This window comes from Triturus cristatus, chromosome 1_2 (assembly GCF_964204655.1).
Source record: "Triturus cristatus chromosome 1_2, aTriCri1.1, whole genome shotgun sequence".
NCBI lineage: Eukaryota > Metazoa > Chordata > Amphibia > Caudata > Salamandridae > Triturus > Triturus cristatus.
The window spans coordinates 1,186,640,892-1,186,663,265 of NC_140580.1; the positions used below are offsets into that span (position 1 = coordinate 1,186,640,892).

At 51.7% G+C, this 22,374-nt stretch overlaps 1 protein-coding gene across 1 annotated transcript in view; it reads left to right on the plus strand.

Annotated features, from left to right (window-relative positions):
* The first annotated feature begins 1,308 nt into the window (after positions 1–1,308).
* The window catches only part of CERCAM (cerebral endothelial cell adhesion molecule), a 306,391-nt gene continuing 285,325 nt past the window's right edge, over positions 1,309–22,374 (plus strand). The window contains exon 1 of the mRNA XM_085614124.1: positions 1,309–1,631. Coding sequence (XP_085470250.1) covers positions 1,417–1,631 — 215 coding nt within the window. The 5' untranslated portion in view covers positions 1,309–1,416. The remainder of the gene's footprint in view (positions 1,632–22,374) is intronic.

A 22,374-nucleotide genomic window follows, 5' to 3' on the forward strand; every position in this document is an offset into this window, starting at 1 on the left:
CCTGACCAACCGGCGGTGTGCCACAACACACTCCGCCCCTGTCAAAAGGGGCGGGAGTAGGAGACAGATCACGTGACCCAGTGGATGATCTGAAAATAAATATGTGCCGCACTGCCGGGCATCGACCCACCGTGCGTGCTGGCTTACCAGGCGGGCGGAGCAGCGAGGGGCTGCTTGCCCTGGATCGCCCGTAAGATAACCCATTTATCGTCATACTTATGTTGTATGAAATAAACCTGCAGCAGTTCTTCACCCACAAAGAAAGTGTCAGTGTAATCATTGGGTGACGTCTGTGCATGCGTGTTGAGTGGAGCGGATGACGGTGTGGTCACTATGTGGTAGACCTAGAAGCAGGGGTACAGGCTGGGGGAAGGGCCATAGCTGGGGGTCTGGAGGTGGGCACCGTGCAATCTACTCGTTATGGGTTCTGCTTCTTGGTGATTTCTATAGCGCTCCCCCCACACTTGGCCTCTTGGCGCTTTGTACAGACATAGTCCTGCGGCTGTGGCTCAGCCAATGAGGGTCCTGCACTGGGGTTTTGCTCCTGAAGCACATACATGGGTGCGTGTGTGGGGGGAGGAAGGGGGTCGTGGGGTGGCGGGTCTGATGGTGGGTGTTCTGCAAGGAGTGACACGTCACACCTTCAAGACTCGCCTGCTCGAGTGCCTGCAGAGTGTGTGCAGTGCCTGGGAGTCTGCAGTGGGGTTCGGGGTTTGAGCCCCTCTGACCTGTGCCCCCTCTGCCAGCCTTCCTCCATAGGGCGATAGGTCTCGGGCCCTTCCCCCGCCCCGGACTTTCTTGCACAGTGCCTGCGGATGCCCGGTTTCTCATCTGGGGTGTATGTTCCGGGTAGGGCCCCCCTTTAAACCGGCATGCAGCGCCTCGAGCAGAGCTTTCACGTTTCTTGCACGAGGAGCTAGTCCAGTAAAGGTTGCCTCTGCATTCTCGCACTCTTAGCGCAGTGCTGTGTACCCTATAGTAAAGGAAGGACTACGAGTCCCACAATGCAACGAGAGAGCCTGGACTGGCTCAATCACTCATCCCTGGGAAGCGTGAGCGTTCTGCCTGCAGTGGATAATCTGAGGATCAAACAAGCTCCAAGGACCCTGACTATGTATCTGAAGTTATGGGAGCGCCTCCCAGCCTCGCCCCCACCCTCTCTGGTCCCCACCCAGAGCCCTCCTCCTGCCCTCTCATGTCTGCCCCCTCTGGTCCCCACCCATTGCCCTCCTCCAGCCCTCTCATGTCTGCCCCCTCTGGTCCCCACCCAGAACACTCCTCCTGCCCTCCTCCATCTCTCCCTCCCGCCCCCGGTGCCTCCCCTGCTCCTCCCTCGACCCACTGCACCCCAGCCCTCCCCGCTGCTGACACGTAGCGCCCCCTGCGGGCCCAGGCCGTGTCACTGGTTCTAGCGCCATGCTGCCCACTGGAGTGCTTCTAGTCGCTGGCCTGCTGCTGTGTTGGGGGCCAGGGGGGCCGGGGCTCGGTTCGGGGATGGCGGAGGAGCTCCCCCCGGACAAGGTGCCCACTCTGGTGATCGCCATCCTGGCCCGGAACACAGCCCACACCCTGTCAGAGTACCTGGGAGCCCTGGAGAGGCTGAGGTACCCCAAGGAGAGGATCTCTGTCTGGTAAGTACTCACCCCCTCCCCTCGAACTCTACCTATACCCCATGACAAACCTGGGAGCCCTAGAGGGGCTGAGGTACCCCAAGGAGAGGATCTCTGTCTGGTAGGTACTCACCCCTGTACCCCCTGACAAACCTAGGGGTCTGGAGAGGCTGCTGTACCCCAAGAATAGGACCTCTGTGTGACACGTACTCACCCCACCACCCCGAAATCTACCTATACCCCATGACCAGTGCACTGCCCATGACAAACCCTGGGGACACAGAGAGGCTGCTGTACCCCAAGAATAGGACCTTTGTGTGATAGGTACTTCCCCCATGCCCCCCGAACTCTACCTGTGCACAATGACAAACTCAGGGGCCTGTAGAGGCACCTGTACCCCAAGGAGAGGATCTCTGTGTGATAGATACTCATCCCAGCCCCCCAAACTCTACCTGTACCCCATGACAAACCTGGGGGCCCTAGAGAGGCTGCTGTACCCCAAGGAGAGGATCACTGTGTGATAGGTACTCACCCCAGCCCCCCGAACTCTACCTGTACCCAGTGACAAGCCTGGGGGCCCTAGATAGGCTGCTGTACCTCAAGGAGAGGGTCTGTGTGTGGTAGGTACTTTCCCCGCCCCCCCTCCTGAACTCTACCTGCACCCTATGACAAACCTGGGGGCCTGGAGAGGCTGCTGTACCCCAAGAATAGTACCTCTGTGTGGTAGGTACTCCCCCCCCCCCCCCAAACCCCACCTGTACCCCATGACAAATCTGGAGGCCTGGAGAGATTGCTGTACCCCAAGGAGAGGATGTCTGTGTGGTAGGTACGCATTCCAGTTCCCCCTAACTCTACCTGTACCCCAGGACAAACCTTGGGGCCTAGTGAGGCTGAGGTACCCCAAGTAGAGGATCTCTGTCTGGTAGGTACTCACCCCAGCCCCCCTACTCTGCCTGTACCCCATGACAATCCTGGGGGCCTAGATAGGTTGCTGTACCCCAAAATAGGACCTCTGTCTGGTATTTTATTTATTCATATTTATAGAGATTTATATAGCGCGAACATGACCTGTGAGGGTATCAGAGCGCTTTACAGATGATTGGAAAATAAGAAAACAAGGGGCATATTATCAAGAAACCGAACTAAAATTATCGCCGCTTTAGCGGCAGAAAACTGCCGCTAGAGCGGCGATAATGGGCTTGATAATATGCTCTATGGAATTCCCACAGAAGCCCATGTTCTGGTGACAATATGGGCTTCTATGGGAGTTCTGAAGTGCATATTATCAAGCCCATTATCGCCGCTTTAGCGGCAGTTTTCTGCTGCTAAAGCGGCGATAATTTTAACTCCATGCTCGATAATATGCCCCCAAGAAAGCAAACTAAAACACAATCCATAACAAAATGACAGTGAAACCTCCACTGTGACTTGTACCTATCCTGCTTGTAAGAAATGGGATCTCTGGTTGGCTAAGGCTTGCGCCAAAGCCAGGCAGAAACCACCACTCTAGTCAGGGCTGGGGAGTTACACGCCAAAGATAACCCCTGCTCACCCCCTTGGTAGCTAGGCACGAGCAGTCAGGCTTATCCCGAAGGCAATGTGTAAAGGGTTTGCGCGCGCACCCAGCAACAACACCCAAGGCCCACCACAAAGGAAACTCCACACAAGGTTATATATAAAAAATAGCCTTTGTATTATAATAAACACATTAGATGATAATCACATAATTTACACTGTGCCAACTGGCACTGGGCAGAATTTTACAGGGGACTATTTACACGGGACAGGGCCTCATGGACCACTGTCAGAATTAGCACAAATCACCAGTAGTAAATGTAGAACATATACCAATGGAAACACAAAGTAACTGTAGAGCACAACCAGTAACAACTGGCGCAATAATGACTTCAGCATTATCACAATGGAATCAGGTATAGAACCTATCCTGTATACATCACAGGGGCATAAACACATTATGCAATCTCTCACAAGTCTGACGCATTAGACCCTACCTCCTAAGTATAACTACACTAGGGGCGTACATCACCCAGGGAAGTATAATCTCCCTAACATAAACCAAAACAGGTAAAACAACCTCCTATGCAGAAATCATATCTAGAGGTATAAAACACAGGGTGCGCAAAACATACTACACACGGTACATTTCCAACACCTAAATCACATTAGGGTCCAGGTTGCGCCAGAACCTAAACGTAGCAGCTGCCCACTACTTGCTGGGCAGCTGGGGACAAGAAAGGGCCTAAACGCTGCAGCTAGCACTAAGTGCTGCGCAGCTGTGGAAGGCCAAAGTAGGGGCGAAGGAGTGCGTCCCACTCCTGAGTTCACAAAAAAACAAGTCCCTAGGAAGAAAGACCTAAACAGTGCAGCTGCCCACTACTTGCTGGGCAGCTGTGAAGTCAAACTGTGGCAGGGGGCTCTCACTAGCCCTCCAGAACAACCTGCGCCAATCATTGGAGCCCTCTAGGCTCTAGAACAACCAATGCACAAAACATGGGCACCACTGTGCCTAGGGACCCCCACTAGGGCCCCTTTAATCAGATTAGCCCATCGATGCAGCTGCCCTCTGCAAGTGGTACAAAAGGGGGTGGTAATGGACGGAGCATCAGAACCAATCAAACACTCACACCCAGTCAACAGAGCTGGGTTTGATCCATCACCGTTCTTTAGCGCACTCTGCCACCCCAGTTCAGACATGGCCATATGCAAATCAGTCTGACCCTGTGCCTCACGGGGACAGTCCAGCCCGAACTGCCAAGCCATGCCTTCCCTGGACCGAAACAAGCTTCCTAGGACCGGTTTCTGGCATTTCAGCCATCTTCAGCCTGCGGGCAAGTGGGGCAGCTGTAAGACATATGGCCACCACGGGGAAAAGCATGGGCCCATCTGGGCCCTCTCCTTCGTACTCGTGGGTGCCTGCGGGGCTCTCCCCAGTCATGGGAGCCCCGCACGAGTCGGCACCAGGCTTCACCCGGTCCCCTCTCCTCGGGACCGGGACTTACAGAGTGGAGCCTAGCAAGGCTCCAGGCGGCCGCCTCCGACTTCCGGTCCTGCCGCGGCCCCGCCCCCGTCACAGGCGGACTTGCCTGACTTCCGGGGCGGCGGGACTTACAGCGGCAATCTCGGCGGCAGCAAAGTCGCGCACCACAAGACAGGCTGTGAGAAGTTGGCCTGATATGTAGTGCTCACTATTCTAGTGATCACTGTGTATCATTCCAAACGACCCTTATTGATGATTGGTTGTAAGTCAACCTTATAGACCAGCTATCCTAGTAGCGTGGACAAGAGCAGTCTTCAGGCTAAACTCTAGAGGGCGTGTTAAGCCAGCTGTTTACCATCACATATACCCCTTGAACGCCAAGTGAAAGGACACCACACAAGTTGTTATGAAAATAAAGGATATTTATTTATAACAAGACTACCCTGGCTCTTTATGAGTCAGGGAGCTAAGCACAATACAAAACTCTTAGGAAAATACTTCTGGTTGCACAATTTACACAAATGCCCGAAGGGCACGAAACCATTTACACTGCAAGTGGAATGGGAGAGGTTAGAAAGTTTAAAGTTACTGATTCCGGAGGAATCCGATCAGTGGGACTAAACGAAAAAGGAACTGGACACTTGTAGAGTGAACCTACGATGGAGCACCGAGATGCTCGAGTTACCTAGCCCAGAGGCTGCGGCTGCGTGGGGTTCAGCAAGATGTCGGGAGTCCTCGTTGTAGTCTCAGGAGCCTGAAAGAAGAAGTTGCTGGCAGGCGACCAGTGTCGATGTTCAGCGATATCCAAGCCTGGATCGGTGATGAAGGGAACCTGAAAGCAGAGGGGACTCAGTTCTCAACCGCTAGCCAGCGATCGTGTGGGTACCAGGAAGGTACCGGATGAAGTCACCTCGACCAGGTGAGTGGATGACGTCGGACTCGGCTGTTCCTCGGACCAGGAGGCACGGCGGCGACCAGGATGGAGGGCGAGCTGTCCCACGAAGGTGTCTGCTGTCGATGATGCTGGGCCCAGGAGTGGGGCAGCAGGTCTTGGCAGTGGCAAACCCACGCGGTGGAGTCAAGATGGCGTCTGGAGTGGACCAGGAGGGTCCGAGGTACTCCTCTGTTGAAGGGGAGCAAGAGCCAGTCTGGAGCAACCAGACCAGTGATGAAAGACTGTCGTGGTGCGTCGTGAAGAGGGCCACAAGCCGGTCGGCGAGTGGTCAGACAATGCGGTGAGCAGCAAGGAGCAGAAGGGCCCCCACGCAGATCTCGTGGATGCTGGGGAGGCAGACTTCGGTGCTGGAGCCGCTCAGGGTTAGGGCTTCTCAAACCCTAGGTGCACTCACTCGAGGGTCCCTCGGTGGGCGTGCTAGATAAGCGTCGTGCAGGTTCTGAAGATGGCCGGTCCCGCAGGTCTCGTCACACCTACGAATCTCAGCTGGGCTGACGATGTAGGTAGAGGTCAGAGATGGCAGGGAACCCGGGTCTCGTCGAGCTGGGCAGTCTTGATCCGTGGGAGAGACGTACAGCAAACCGCAAGCGCTTAGGTGGTGCCTGCTGGTGCAGGGTGGCTACTCCTTAGCCACAAGGGAGAGTCTTCAGAAATAGTCAAGAGTTCCTTTCGTGGAAAGTAGTTCAAGATTCAGAATTATCCAATTTGGGAAGGGGACTCGCTCCTACCTTTATTCTAGGAAAAGGGCTGGCCCGTGACTAGGTCCTACCTATGGGTGGGGCCAGGAGGGGGGTGGTTACACCCCTATCCTTTGTCCGGCTTCGCCCCAGCTCAGGGGCAGGGTTGCCCCTGAAACTGGTTTGAGCCGGGCTATGCACAGTGAGCACCGGGGTGCCACTTGCAATCACCTTCCTTTCAGCCCTGCCTACCTGGGATACACAAACCCTGTCTGGGATGGTGCTAACACCGCCCTCGACAGGAAACCCTTTGTCCAAGCTCCCCTCGCTGGAAGGTCTCCCAGCAGCAGGAGGTCAACTTTAACCGGGGTTCAAGGTTACTTCCATTTCGTGCCCCTCTAAAAGGGGGGAATGCTAACCCCGTCGCCAGAATTGGCGAGGGGTTCGTATTCCAATTCGTATGACACCTTACTCGACATGTGTGGGTGATGCGATGCCAGAGTTAGCAAGTAACCGCGAGGATTATAATGCATTTTAAGGTAGTTGGCACGCGTCACCATGGAACGGCTATTAGGACTTGGTTCCGCAAGCCGTCGACGGGCTTAGCTCGCGCCAGAGCACCATCCCACATGATTCCCCGCACTCTGCCTTCAGGATTGATAAGGCCTGCCATAGGATTGACTGATAGGAATCCATGTGTCCATTTTAGGGTTAGGTATAGGAATACTACACCTACAGCAACGGGTGATTACACCACCTTGCCCCAGCTGTCGTGCAGCCAGTTGTGTCAGATTTGGGCGGCCATCCAGGGGTGGCATAATACATGCTGCAGCCCCTGGTAGGCCCTGGGTACACCGATGCCCTGGATACCTGTGGTATGCTGATACAGGGACTGATAAGGCGGCCCAGTTCCAATTAGTGGATGCACCTAATGTACATGTGTGTTAATTTCGAGAGAGAACAGCTAGGCTGTGGGTCTGATTGGCAGGCCCACAGCCAGGGAAAGTCGTAAACCAATGAAGCAAAAAGCAAAAAATCTGGGTGATCATAGGATTGCAGACCCTACTCTCCTACATGACCCCCCCCCCCAAACTCTGGGACAATAAGCTAACCTTGACCAGGTGAGTCTTCTTGCTCTAAGTGGAAATACCTGGAGAGCCCATCTGCATTGCCATGATCAGTGCCAGGTCTATGCTCCACTGTGAAGTCCATCCCCTGTAGGGAAATGGACCACCTAAGTAGTTTGGGGTTTTCACCCTTCATTTGATTTAGCCACAAGAGGGGCTTATGGTCGGTCTGAATCTTGAAGTGAGTGCCAAACAAGTATGGCCTCAACTTCTTCAGGGCCCAAACCACAGCAAAGGCCTCCCTCTCAATAGCTGACCAATTCTTCTCTCTGGGGGTCAGCCTCCTGCTAATAAAAGCTATGGGCTGGTCATGACCATCAAAATTCAGCTGAGATAGAACAGCTCCCACACCCAACTCCGAAGCGTCTGTTTGGACAATGATTGTTTTGGAGTAGTCTGGACTCTTTAGGATAGGCGCTGTGCACATGGCCTGCTTTAGGTCATCGAATGCCTTTTGACAGCTTGCTGTCCACTGAACTTTTTTTGGCATCTTTTTACTTGTCAGATCGTTTAGCGGGGTCACAATGGATCCATAATTTCTGACAAATTTCCGGTAATAACCAGTCAGGCCCAAGAAAGCTCGGACCTGAGTCTGGGTGGTTGGAGGAGCCCAGTCCTGGATGGCCTGTATTTTGCTCTCCAATGGCTGAACCTGGCCTCCACCTACAAGGTGGCCCAGGTATACAACCTGTGTCTGCCCTATCTGGCACTTAGTGGCCTTGATAGTGAGGCCTGCCTTTTGCAGGGCCTCTAACACTTTCCTCAGGTGGACCAGGTGATCCTCCCAGGTGGAGCTAAAGACAGCGATATCGTCCAGATACGCCGCACAGAAGTCGTCCAACCCAGTGAGAACTCGATTCACCAGCCTTTGGAAGGTGGCAGGTGGATTTTTCAAACCAAAGGGCATTACCACGAACTGATAATGCCCACCCGGGGTAGAAAATGCTGTTTTGGGCTTGGCCTCCTCAGCTAACCTGATTTGCCAATACCCAGCTGTCAGGTCAAATGTACTTAAGTAGTTGGCGGAAGCCAACCGGTCTATAAGTTCATCTGCTCTTGGTATCGGGTGGGCGTCAGTCTTAGTGACTGCATTGAGGCCTCGGTAGTCCACGCAAAACCTCATCTCTTTCTTACCGCCCTGGGTGTGAGGTTTTGGCACGAGAACTACTGGACTAGCCCAGGGGCTGTCCGAGGGCTCAATGACTCCCAGCTCCAACATTTTCTGCACCTCTGTCTTGATGCAGTCTCTGACATGATCAGGCTGTCGATAGATTTTACTCTTTACGGGCAGACTGTCCCCAGTGTCGACCTCATGGGTACACCAATTGGTCTGACTGGGTGTCAGAGAGAACATATGTCGAAAGGATTGAAGAACCTGTTTACAATCCTGTTGTTGATGTCCAGAGAGGCTGCCACAAAAGACAACACCATCTACTGACCCATCGTCAGGGTTCTGAGAGAGCAGGTCCGGGAGAGGGTCACTCTCCTCCTCCTGTCCCTCATCTGTGGCCATGAGCAAGCCCATGCCCTCCCTGTCGACATATGCCTTGAGCCTGTTTACATGGAGCACCCGGTGGGGGCTCCGGGGAGTTCCCAGGTCTACCAAGTAGGTGACCTCTCCCTTTTGCTCAATGATTGTGTGGGGCCCAGACCATTTGTCTTTGAGTGCTGCTGGGGCCACTGGCTCCAGCACCCACACCTTCTGTCCAGGCTGATACATAGTCAGGACAGCCTTTTGGTCGTGCCAAGCTTTTTGTAATTCTTGGCTCGCCTCAAGGTTTTTAGATGCCTTTTCCATGTACTCAGCCATCCGCGAGCGGAGACCGAGCACATAGTCCACAATGTTTGATGCCGGCTTTTTGAGAGGTCTCTCCCATCCTTCCTTTATCAAACAAAGGGGTCCCCTTACAGGATGTCCGAACAGAAGTTCAAAAGGGCTGTAGCCAACCCCCTTCTGCGGGACCTCTCTGTAGGCGAACAAGAGGCAGGGTATCAGGACATTCCATCTCCGCCGAAGCTTTTCAGGTAGTCCATGAATCCTCCCTTTTAGGGTCCTGTTGAATCTCTCAACAAGCCCATTGCATTGTGGGTGATAGGATGTGGTGAATTTGTAGTTGACACCACGCTCCTTCCACATAGCAGTCAGATATCCCGACATGAAGTTTGCACCTCTGTCAGAGACAACCTCCTTAGGGAAGCCCACTCTGGAGAACACTCCAACTAGGGCTCGTGCCACAACAGGTGCTGTAGTGGTCCTAAGGGGAATAGCTTCAGGATACCTGGTGGCGTGGTCCAGCACCACCAGTATAAACTTGTGCCCTGATGCTGTCTGGGGTTCCATTGGTCCGACAATGTCGATCCCCACCCGTTCAAAGGGTACCCCCACCACCGGCAGTGGTATGAGGGGGGCATTTGTCGTGCCACCTGACTTACCACTGGCTTGGCAAGTGACACAGGAGCGACAAAACTCCTTCGTATCTTCGGACATGTGGGGCCAGTGAAAGTGTGGAACAATTCTGTCCCAAGTCTTATTCTGGCCTAAGTGACCTGCAAGGGGAATCTCGTGGGCCAAGGTAAGAAGGAAACCTCTCAGAGACAAGGGGACGACCAGCCTCCTGGTCGCGCCAGGCTTGGGGTCTCTTGCCTCGGAGTACAGGAGTCCATCGTCCCAGTACACTTTGTGGGTACCTGTGGCGTTCCCTGCAGCCTCAGCAGCAGCCTGCTGTCTGAGGGGTTCAAGTGAGGGGCAGTCTAACTGTGCCTTCCCCAGGTCTTCCCTAGAGGGTCCCCCTGAGCCCAGAAACTCAACCTGACCAGGTTCAAGCTCTTTTGGCTCAGTTTCCCTTAGTTCTTTAAGGTCAGCCTCCTCAGAGACTTGATCCACGACCTGGGGCAAGGGGGAAGGCGAGGCCTTACCCTTACTGCTCCTTTTCTTGGATGGTGTCTGGTCCGTTCTTCCAGGATCCAGCACCTGTTCAGTGGGGCATCTTTTGGCCTGTGACCTGGTCACAGTAAGGACATGTGCTGGCAAGCCTAACATTTCCATGTGAGTCCTCTGCTCCACTTCTGACCATTGTGATGTTTCCAAAGCATTGCCCAACAGACATTCTACGGGGAGGTCTGAACTAACCACAACTTTCTTCGGGCCACTTACCCCTCCCCAGGAGAAATCAACAACTGCCATACTGTGATTGGTAGTGACATTGCTGGCATTGGTCACTAGGTAATCGGTACCTAGCATGATCTGTCCAGGGTCCACAAAGTTAGGCGTCACCATGGTGACACTGGCACAAGTGTCCCTGTAGGCCTGAGCCACTTTTCCATTGATCAAAGGCGTCTGCCTGTATTTGCCCATAGTATTGGGACTGGCATCAGGGGACATATCCATATCCCCTGTACAGACAAGGACGGCCTGAGTGAGCGTGCCAACTAAGTCGTCACTCCCCTCAGCTCCCAAGGTTAACCCAACTAATGCCTTGGGAGGCGCACTACCACTGCTGACTGTACTAGGGGGTGCAGGTGCCTTAGGGGCTGCAGTGGCAGGAGTTTGCCCTCCTTTCTTGGTGCACTCACTAAACCAGTGAGTCTTACTTTTACAGTATTGGCACCACCTTTTTGACTGGCCTTCTGGAGTCTTCTTTTTCTGCTGTGAAGCCTGACCCCCACCCTCTTTGGTTTGTTGGGGGCCTGTCGAAGACTTCTGGTCATTTTGTTCGTTCTTGTTACTACCCTTTTGGTCTGCTTTCTTCTGACCACCCTGGTTCTGAGTCTGGTTCTGCTTGACCCTTGTTCTGACCCATCTGTCTGCCTTCTTTCCCAATTCTTGGGGAGAGGTCAGCTCCGAGTCGACAAGGTGCTGATGCAACAATTGGTTCTGACAGTTGTTTAAAATCTGTTCTCTCATGATAAGATTGTACAATCCTGTGTAATCAGTAACCTTGCTACCCAGCAACCAACCTTCTAAAGCCTTAGTGGCACAATCGACAAAGTCAGTCCAATCCTGAGACTGAATTTTCTGGGTGTCCCTGAACAGCACCCGGTACTGCTCGGTGGTTAAGCCGAACCCATCAATCAGTGTATTCTTCAGGACTTGGTAGTTGTTAGCATCCTCAGCTCTCGTAGTGAGGAGCTTGTCTCGTCCTTTACCTTCAAAGGAGAGCCACAGTATAGCAGCCCACTGACTTGGGGGACGCACTGGACAGTGCAAGCCCTCTCTAAAGCAGTTATCCACTTGTGGATGTCGTCCCCTTGTTTAAAGGGGGGCACTATTTTACTCAGGTGTCTAGTATCTATACCCCTGTCTTTCTCTCTAATGAGAATGCTGCCACCAGTGGGATCTAACCCACTCAATTTCTGCTCTCGGGCCAAGGCAAGTCTTTCTTTGGCGAGGGCAAGTTCTTCCCGCTCGATCCTCAGATTGACTTCCCTCATCTTCGCTTCGTGCTCCCTTCTCTGAGGGGACGTCATTCCTCTCTGAGAAGATGCCTGAGAAACATGTGTTCGAACAGATCTGTTAGAGCCTCTCGAGAGAGACCTAGCTCGTCCGTTCCCAAGGTTACGCCTGCTTGAGCGTGGGCCTGGGGCTCCCCCAGTTCCTTTCTCATGCCTGCTTAAGTTGGTCCTTGTGAGCCTACTGACTACTACGGGACCTCCGTCTGCCTCGTCTCCTGCTAACTCTTCTTCCTCTTCCCCCTCACCATGGAGGTCGAGGTCAGGGTCACCAAGGGTTCCCTCTAAGGGAGGCATGTTCCCATCAGCATTAGGGGGGCCTGTGTTAGAGGACCTCCTAGCATCGTAAGTCTCTAAGAGACCTATCAGAAATGTGATGGTAGGGTTAGAACCCTGGTTTAGCTTCCTGGAGGCACACAGCTGTCTCATCTCCGTGAAGCTAAGAGCTGCATATCGTGACATGACCTGTGGAGGGTCAATGACCACTAAGGGAGTCTCTGCAGACTATCCGTGGACCGACATGCTTTCTAGTGAGGTGTAAGTGATGCACCTACCTACACTATGTGTTTACCTACTGATCCCTTGCTAAGAGTTGTAGTCAGGGTGTGCTAAGCCCTGTTACACTACAACAGCTGGTTCAGTAGAACTCAGAGTATTCTAAGTTAAGTTATATGTACCTGGGTACTTATGTGATCTTTCAACTTGATGTTCTTAGGATACGTGTGTGGTAAAACAACAGCAAGCTCAAATCCCAACCGCTGCTCACCAATGTGAGAAGTTGGCCTGATATGTAGTGCTCACTATTCTAGTGATCACTGTGTATCATTCCAAACGACCCTTATTGATGATTGGTTGTAAGTCAAACTTATAGACCAGCTATCCTAGTAGCGTGGACAAGAGCAGTCTTCAGGCTAAACTCTAGAGGGCGTGTTAAGCCAGCTGTTTACCATCACATATACCCCTTGAACGCCAAGTGAAAGGACACCACACAAGTTGTTATGAAAATAAAGGATATTTATTTATAACAAGACTACCCTGGCTCTTTATGAGTCAGGGAGCTAAGCACAATACAAAACTCTTAGGAAAATACTTCTGGTTGCACAATTTACACAAATGCCCGAAGGGCACGAAACCATTTACACTGCAAGTGGAATGGGAGAGGTTAGAAAGTTTAAAGTTACTGATTCCGGAGGAATCCGATCAGTGGGACTAAACGAAAAAGGAACTGGACACTTGTAGAGTGAACCTACGATGGAGCACCGAGATGCTCGAGTTACCTAGCCCAGAGGCTGCGGCTGCGTGGGGTTCAGCAAGATGTCGGGAGTCCTCGTTGTAGTCTCAGGAGCCTGAAAGAAGAAGTTGCTGGCAGGCGACCAGTGTCGATGTTCAGCGAGATCCAAGCCTGGATCGGTGATGAAGGGAACCTGAAAGCAGAGGGGACTCAGTTCTCAACCGCTAGCCAGTGATCGTGTGGGTACCAGGAAGGTACCAGATGAAGTCACCTCGACCAGGTGAGTGGATGACGTCGGACTCGGCTGTTCCTCGGACCAGGAGGCGCGGCGGCGACCAGGATGGAGGGCGAGCTGTCCCACGAAGGTGTCTGCTGTCGATGATGCTGGGCCCAGGAGTGGGGCAGCAGGTCTTGGCAGTGGCAAACCCACGCGGTGGAGTCAAGATGGCGTCTGGAGTGGACCAGGAGGGTCCAAGGTACTCCTCTGTTGAAGGGGAGCAAGAGCCAGTCTGGAGCAACCAGACCAGTGATGAAAGACTGTCGTGGTGCGTCGTGAAGAGGGCCACAAGCCGGTCGGCGAGTGGTCAGACAACGCGGTGAGCAGCAAGGAGCAGAAGGGCCCCCACGCAGATCTCGTGGATGCTGGGGAGGCAGACTTCGGTGCTGGAGCCGCTCAGGGTTAGGGCTTCTCAAACCCTAGGTGCACTCACTCGAGGGTCCCTCGGTGGGCGTGCTAGATAAGCGTCGTGCAGGTTCTGAAGATGGCCGGTCCCGCAGGTCTCGTCACACCTACGAATCTCAGCTGGGCTGATGATGTAGGTAGAGGTCAGAGATGGCAGGGAACCCGGGTCTCGTCGAGCTGGGCAGTCTTGATCCGTGGGAGAGACGTACAGCAAACCGCAAGTGCTTAGGTGGTGCCTGCTGGTGCAGGGTGGCTACTCCTTAGCCACAAGGGAGAGTCTTCAGAAATAGTCAAGAGTTCCTTTCGTGGAAAGTAGTTCAAGATTCAGAATTATCCAATTTGGGAAGGGGACTCGCTCCTACCTTTATTCTAGGAAAAGGGGCTGGCCCGTGACTAGGTCCTACCTATGGGTGGGGCCAGGAGGGGGGTGGTTACACCCCTATCCTTTGTCCGGCTTCTCCCCAGCTCAGGGGCAGGGTTGCCCCAGAAACTGGTTTGAGCCGGGCTATGCACAGTGAGCACCGGGGTGCCACTTGCAATCACCTTCCTTTCAGTCCTGCCTACCTGGGATACACAAACCCTGTCTGGGATGGTGCGAACACCGCCCTCGACAGGAAACCCTTTGTCCAAGCTCCCCTCGCTGGAAGGTCTCCCAGCAGCAGGAGGTCAGACTTGTGTCTGGTGGCAGCATCCATTTTGTGATGCTGAGGCTTGAGTCAACTTTAACCGGGGTTCAAGGTTACTTCCATGTCGTGCCCCTCTAAAAGGGGGGAATGCTAACCCCGTCGCCAGAATTGGCGAGGGGTTCGTATTCCAATTCGTATGACACCTTACTCGACATGTGTGGGTGATGCGATGCCAGAGTTAGCAAGTAACCGCGAGGATTATAATGCATTTTAAGGTAGTTGGCACGCGTCACCATGGAACGGCTATTAGGACTTGGTTCCGCAAGCCGTCGACGGGCTCAGCTCGCGCCAGAGCACCATCCCACATGATTCCCCGCACTCTGCCTTCAGGATTGATAAGGCCTGCCATAGGAGTGACTGATAGGAATCCATGTGTCCATTTTAGGGTTTGGTATAGGAATACTACACCTACAGCAACGGGTGATTACACCACCTTGCCCCAGCTGTCGTGCAGCCAGTTGTGTCAGATTTGGGCGGCCATCCAGGGGTGGCATAATACATGCTGCAGCCCCTGGTAGGCCCTGGGTACACCGATGCCCTGGATACCTGTGGTATGCTGATACAGGGACTGATAAGGCGGCCCAGTTCCAATTAGTGGATGCACCTAATGTACATGTGTGTTAATTTCGAGAGAGAACAGCTAGGCTGTGGGTCTGATTGGCAGGCCCACAGCCAGGGAAAGTCGTAAACCAATGAAGCAAAAAGCAAAAAATCTGGGTGATCATAGGATTGCAGACCCTACTCTCCTACACAGGCAAAGTCGCGGGGTGGGCACCAGCGCACCAAGCATAAAAATAAGCGGAACAAGAGTGGGGTGGGCACCCGCCAGGGCTCACACAAGCTGGGTGGGCACCCGCATCAAGTCACCAAGCAAAACGAAAACGCATGGTGGGCACCTGCGCACCAAAAGCCAAAAATAAGCGGGGTGGGCACCCGCAAGGCCGGCATCATGGGGGAATCCCTCAGCTGGGGATTCCCTCTCTCTCCTGGGAAGCAGCGCAGCAAGGTCTCGGCGCTCTTCCTAATAAAGGGCCAAATAAGTAAAAGCGCTCCCAGGCGCTAGAAGAAGGCAAAGGTCCTGGTGAAAAGAAAAAAAATAAATCCCAAAAGATCCCAGAAGTCCTCCAGGCATCCAGGGGCTGGGCAGGGCCCAGGGAGGAAAGCCTTCCCCTGAGCCCCAGCAGCAGCACGCCCCTGGCAGATTCGAGTCCAAGAACAAGAACATTTTCATGGGGTCTCAGCCCCTCTTTTATACACAGAATCCTTTGTCTCCAAAGGTGCAGGGAAGGGGCGAACCAGATGCAAGTGGTTCCTGAGCACTTTGTTTTGCTCAGCCCCTCTCCCTATTCACAGGACAGGCCAGGGACATTAGACGCACCACAGGGGGTGGAGCCAGCATTGTGTGGGGAAAGCCCAGCCCTATTCAGGTCCCAGGTGTACTCCTCCCTGCCATCAACATGCAGATCTCTCCATTCACCACCGGGGCAGACCTATCCTGACTCCTGGAGCCAGGCACACCAGCCAATCACAAGCCAGACAGTCACTGCACATTTATTACACAGACAGGCCAGCTTCTAGAAGTGGCACTTCTACACTAGACACCGTAACGCCGCACACATCATTGCGCAGCATTCAATCTCACGAGTTCGCACATACCAAACTCGACCCTGCACTCCTCTCACATCAGGACTTAACACGGTCACTCAGATCCCCCATGCATTCCTATGGGAGGGCAGGTCAGTCTCACTAAAACATACACAGAGCGCACGCACTTTCCACTGGGACACAGTGTGAAAGCGCCTAGAGGCCTAAAACCACTAGTATAACATAGGAAAAAGGCTAGGATAATGTAAAAAGTTCTAGGGGTGAACTTGCCAGAAGGGCCAAGTCCAACACTGCTATTCCCAAATAAATAATAAAGGGGGAAATATTCCAAATACGTTTGTGTGCACACAGTTTAAGCACCCACTACTAAGGTGCGGCCCTCAACCGGTCTAAACAATTTTGTAATAAAAGTCAAACGGTGCACCACTGAGTGTTTGCATATTAAACAACAGTAAGCAAGGTACAGCCTCAATGTCAGAAAATGAGTTCTCCAAATTTTCTTTTTTATACATAAATAGTTCAAACGTGACATGTGCCATGTAGTGAAGAACAGCCAACGCGTTTCGTCCAGTACAGTGGACTTCTTCAGGGCTGTAGAGTTACAAATATATACATGCATAAATACATTTAAATCACATGACTGACAATATGACAAGAGAATTGGTCATGTATCATGGTGCTAACTATATACATGCTTTTAGTTAAAACATACTTAGATGTGGTAAAGTCCAGTTCACTTAAAACATGAACAACCCACCAAGACAAAAAACAGAAAGTATGAATAAAAATATGATATCTGGGGAGACCCCATAGAGAGTGAGGCGCAGAAGATTTGGAAATACATTCCATGATGATCGTTTTCAGGACTCCTCTAGAGGCATCCCATGTGTACAGAGCTCCTCGCTTTCCAGTCAGCTCAGGAAATAACAATATGACAAGAGTGTTAGAAGGTGGTTCTGACACTATGGGCCGCCCGGATTTTTCGCTTTTTGAGCACCTAATTGTTGAGCGGACAGGAATTCTTTATTGCACTATCGATCGTTCCATCCGAGAGCGTTGCGGGACAACCTCCCTGTGGGGCAGTTCTTGCGATATCGTCGCAATTGTTCAACAACTGACAAATTTATGGAACAATCTGAACTGGTGAACAAGTTACAAGAGAGAGATTATCCCATGAAAGTGATCAAGCAAGCACGTAAACGTGCTTTAAATACTCCACGTGACGCCTCGCTGGAGAGGAACGTGAAACAATAGAATGACTGTCTGCAGTTGTCACTACATTTGATCCCCTATCGACTAAAATGAGACAGATAGTGAGAAAACACGAGTCTCTCCTAGATACAGCCACTAGAAAAATGCCACCACCGCTATTTGCATTTAAGAGAGCCTCCAATCTCAAGGACAAACTGGTGCACACTCGTACATCGGCCATGCCACAATTATCAAATTTACCATCTGGCCTCTATCCTTGTGGGGGCTGTTCAGTTTGCAGCCTAACACAGGCTACTAAGAGCGTGCTTCTAGAAAATGGCAGAGTGTGGTTCCTGAATAGATACAGTAATTGCAACACCTCAAATGTCATTTACAGGCTTACGTGCACCTGTGGGCTACATTACATCAGACTCACTTCCCGCAAGGTGAAGGTATGTGTACAAGAACATCTAAGCACTCTTAAAGCCAGGAAGCTGACAACTCGCGTAGTGCAACATTTTCAAGAGAAACAGCATGACTTCAGGGATCTGAAGTGGACAGTCCTCGAGCGGGTGATGGGTGAGACTCACAATATTGAGGCCATTTTGGCAAGGAAAGAGCAAAATGGATATTTTCGGAGAAAGCAGATCAGGTGGGACTGAAGGATTCCATTGAGTGGAATAAATCAGCAGACGTTAAGACTCGAGAGATGCTGTTTTGTTCTGTAGGACATTACCCGTTGAAGACACATCAATATCTTGGAGGGTGAAAGTGTAGAGTCAGGCTCATCTTGACGTTAGGAGTGTATCTCCCTATGAATGTTCCCCCAGTGTCGATATTTAAATTGGATTTTATATGAACCCTCCTAGGAAAATGGAAAATAACAAGTAATAAATTCATGATATCCCGCCTTACAGATCTGACTGCCTTGCAGGGTCAGGATAAGGCAGTGCGTAAATGCTGGGATCGTTCAGGGGTACTGTTGGGGAGAAACCCCCTTTTTCAATATGGCTAGGTTGCCCTTTGACTTTTTCCAAATTTTCCCAAATCTGATAAAATTTTGTTTATCCTGGTAGCCCCGTTTTTAGGTCTCGCCTGACCCAGCGCATGCGCTGGTCTGGCGAGACTTATTGAGAGGGCTCCAAAAAGTGCTACCAGGCCAGCCTAGAGCTACAGTGCATGTGCACGGGCGCGCGCGCCGTGCTTTACCGCAATTACTTTCACTTTGGCGGCCGCTTTGATGTTTGATCGTGATCCCGATCGCGATCACTTTCACTTTCGCGGCCGCATAGCCAATAGGTCTCGCTTTTGGGACCTTATAAGTATTTAGTTATGCAACTGTTGCATGGCTAAACACTTATAAGGTCCCAAAGGCGAGACCTATTGGCTATGCCAATGCTTGTTTCCCTTTCATTGGGTGTATGGGTTCATTAAAGAAAATGAACTTACACACGTTGTAATTTCAGCGAGGTACATCTAGTACATTTAGTATATAGATGTGTTCAAGAAAGAGCTCCATATATGTTCATACATAGAGGGGTACCCGGGCACACAAAACCCCATTCTAAGATGGCCGCGGCGCTAAGCTGGGTGAGACTATCTGGCGCGTGCAGCATCCGCGCGGGGAGAGGGCGTGCCTTTCCGTTTATTTGCCAGGCGTTTGATGCAGCGCCATGACGGAGCTTCACAAACGCCGGCAGGACTCGGCAACGGTAGGATTTGTGAGTGGGGGCTGTATAACTTGCCTGATTAAGAAACAGTAAAGGGCGCTCTTGTACCTACATGGAAGGCGGCTATTCATAACTGATATTGGGAGCTGCTGTCTTTGTATTACGAAGCCGTCAGTACGGGGGTGAGTTTCAGGAAGCTAAGGTGGAATAACCTCACGGGAGTTGGTACACTTTTACTCCCTTGAAACTCTGCAACTCTTTATCGAGGGGAAATGTTTTGGTATTACCTAATTGACCATCAATTTGGGGGCATTATGGAAAAGAGTACACGCAGAGCAAAGTATGATGCTGTGGAACGACAAGGTTCTATTGAAGGCCGGTTTTATTTAGTAGAGGGAGGTGCCTGCTCGATGTTGGCTCTGTCTCAGTAAGAGGCGCCAGATGAAAGGACATGCGCGTAATGTGGGGAGCGTATTGAGCAAAAAAGCATTTAAGAAATCCTTAAGGGTTAGGTGTATTAAGAACACACTTTGGGCAAGTGATTGGGACAAAGTGTTTGTGAAGCTATGGTAACACATACATATCTGCAGGTGACGTGATTGTGTGCAGTTACCTGGTGGGCACGTGATCAGCTGACGCGTGGGCCGCGATGAGATGGTTGCAGGTATGAGGAATCTTCGCAACCTTCTGGTAACTATGCATTGGCATCTCCTAAACCTTGAGATTTTTTGGAGTGGTAGTAACTCGGTGGTATTTACCTGTGGCACGTTCTTTCTTTCTTTCTTTTTAATGTCAGACAACTAGAGGCTTGATGTGAATCTCGCATGAAGTGATAACTTGGAACCCCTACAGCCCTGATGAAGTTGCATGAACTATTGGCAACGAAACATGTTGGCTTTTCATGATTGAACATGGTTTGATTGAAACCATTTTTAATTGGGACAGCTTACAGAACTAAATAAAGTTACGTCGAGCGAGTCAGCTGCACCGCGTTTTAATGGTGGGAATTGTATTTATATTCTCACGGGTCCAGTGGGCACTTGTAGTGATATTGTGCACTGACAGTTCATTTACATTGAGGTTTCACTGTCTTTTCCCTTTTCCTTCAGGTTTTTGAGATTTACACGATAGAACACACACTTCCTTCTTTTTTATGGGGAGGGAGCAACCGATGATGATAAGTGGGTATGCTAATGAGTACCAACCAGCAACCCCCTTGGTGTTAAAACCGTGAGGTGCTCTCTCTCCTGTCTCACACTTTTTTCACGTTTGGGTGAGATGGTCCTATGTTGTACTGACATTTTTGTTATAAATAAAACACTACCACACTTTGATTAGTGATAAGGATCACTCTTGTGAGGGAGTATAGAAAATTATTGGAAACCCCTCTGGTGTCTAGCATTTAAAAATAGGTGTTTGAGTCTAGTCAGGCCTATTGTTTTTTATAGGTTGTTGAGTGTAGGAGAGTAGGATCTGCTTCACATGGGTACCCCCACTTTTTGCTGGTGTTTCACTGTTTCTCAACCTTAGTCTGGCTGTGGCCCTGCTAATCAGGACCACATCCTAGCTCCTTCCTCTCTAAAATGGTTTGCATGTACATTAGTTACATATCTAATTGGATTCTGGAGTGCCTTATAAGCCCCTAGTATATGGTATACTATGTACCTAGGGCATAAGTACCTCAGAGGCATACCAAGGGCTGAAGCATGTATTATGCCACCCCTGGGAAGCACTCCAATATGACACCACAGGTCAGCTACTGCTGCCTGGGTAAGGTGGTGCTTGTACCCCTTACAGTGGTATAGGCTACCTTTATCACTACCTTATACAGACACATATAAACCTATAAGCCACTCCTATGGCAGGCCTTAAACAATCCTGAAGGCAGAGTGCTTGGTTTTTATGTGAGAGGGTGCCCCTGCATGAGCAGAGCCCCTCTGCAGCGTTCGGAGTATCTCCTCTGATGCTGTTTGTGGTGCAGCCTGACCATATACTATTAAGTGCATTATAACCTCGCGTTAAATGCTAACTTTGGGATGGCTGCACGGAAACATGCCGTGTTTGGTGTCAAAGGCTTTGGAATAGTACCCCCCCCCGCCAGTTCTGGCGGCGGGGGTAGCATTCCACCCTTCTAGAGGGAGAGACATGTTCACACTGGTCTAACCCCGTAGGACTTTCCAGAGCCCTAGCATCACAAAATGGATGCCTCTGCCACAGACACGGGTCTGGCCTCCTGCTGCTGACCGAAACTCCAGCAGGGGAGGCCTGGACAATAGGTTTCCTGTCCCTGGGAGGTGTAATCACCTCCCCAGACAGGCAGATGTGTATTGGGGCTGGGCGGGAGCACTCTCTGGTGCTTTGAAGTCCTGCACTGGGGGCACACTTGGTGTCCCTGTGCATAGTCCAGTTCAAACCGGTTGCAGGGGCTACCTGCCCCTGCTCTGGGGCGAAACTGGACAAAGGGAATGGGTGTAACCACCCCTCTTTCCAAACCCTCCCATAGGTGGGTCCCTAGAGTAAGTCCAACTCCCAAACTTAGTATAAGTATGGGAACCCAGTCCTTGCGACTTTAGATTACCGTGGACGAAACTCTGCAACATATATCCTGGACCTTCGATGTTCTACTTTGACTAGAAGACTGAAGAAATCTCCCTTGGGGTCAAGGAGTGACTCCCTTGCTTGGCAGGCACCAAAGAAGCAACTGACCGGTCTGCATCGCTGAAGCTCCCGCCAGATGCCGAAGTCTTTGCATCACCAGAGGAAGATTTCCAGACATCTCCGAGGCTACCCTGAGTCCACAGCAAAGCTGCGGCCCGTGGCTTTCGTGGGTGATGTTGAACCGTGACCCCCGGACACTGTGAACTTTTACAGCAACACTATCTTCCTGGTCCTCCTCGATGTTGTGCTTTGGGCTCCGAGTAGCCCCAGCCTTGAGCACCTCCTGCACCGAACATTGCTGGCCTCCACTCCACGAGTGACCCGTGGGTCAGTTTCAAGTGCGACCGCTCCAGGCTCCTTGGCGATCGCTAGCCCTTTGGCTAGCAGGTCCCTACGAAGGCAACTCCTCTTCTAATTGAGCTTTTCTGGTTGCTCCAGACGTGCCCTGACTTACCTTCACTGGGTGAGTCCCTCAGACCTTGCTGGTCTGCACCGCAGTCCTTTCTCTGCTTTCCAGTGACTTCCAGTGACTTGCCGTTGCCAAGGCTTGTTGGGTCCAATCTGGTCGCCGATACCGCAGCACTCGACAGACTTCATGGGACAGCTCGAATCCAGCTCCTGGTGGTCATCGGCGCCTTCTGGACCTCGTGGCTGAAGAGTCAAGACACCCATCAACTCACCTGAAGCAACCGACATCTGTGGGCATTGGTCCATCCTGCCCTCGGTCACTGGCTTGTGACCCAGACTCTGTCCCCTCTGCTTTCAGGTTCCTTCCATCCTAGATCCAGGCTTGGATCTCTTCGGACACTTCTCCTCTTCACGGCAGCAGCAGTTC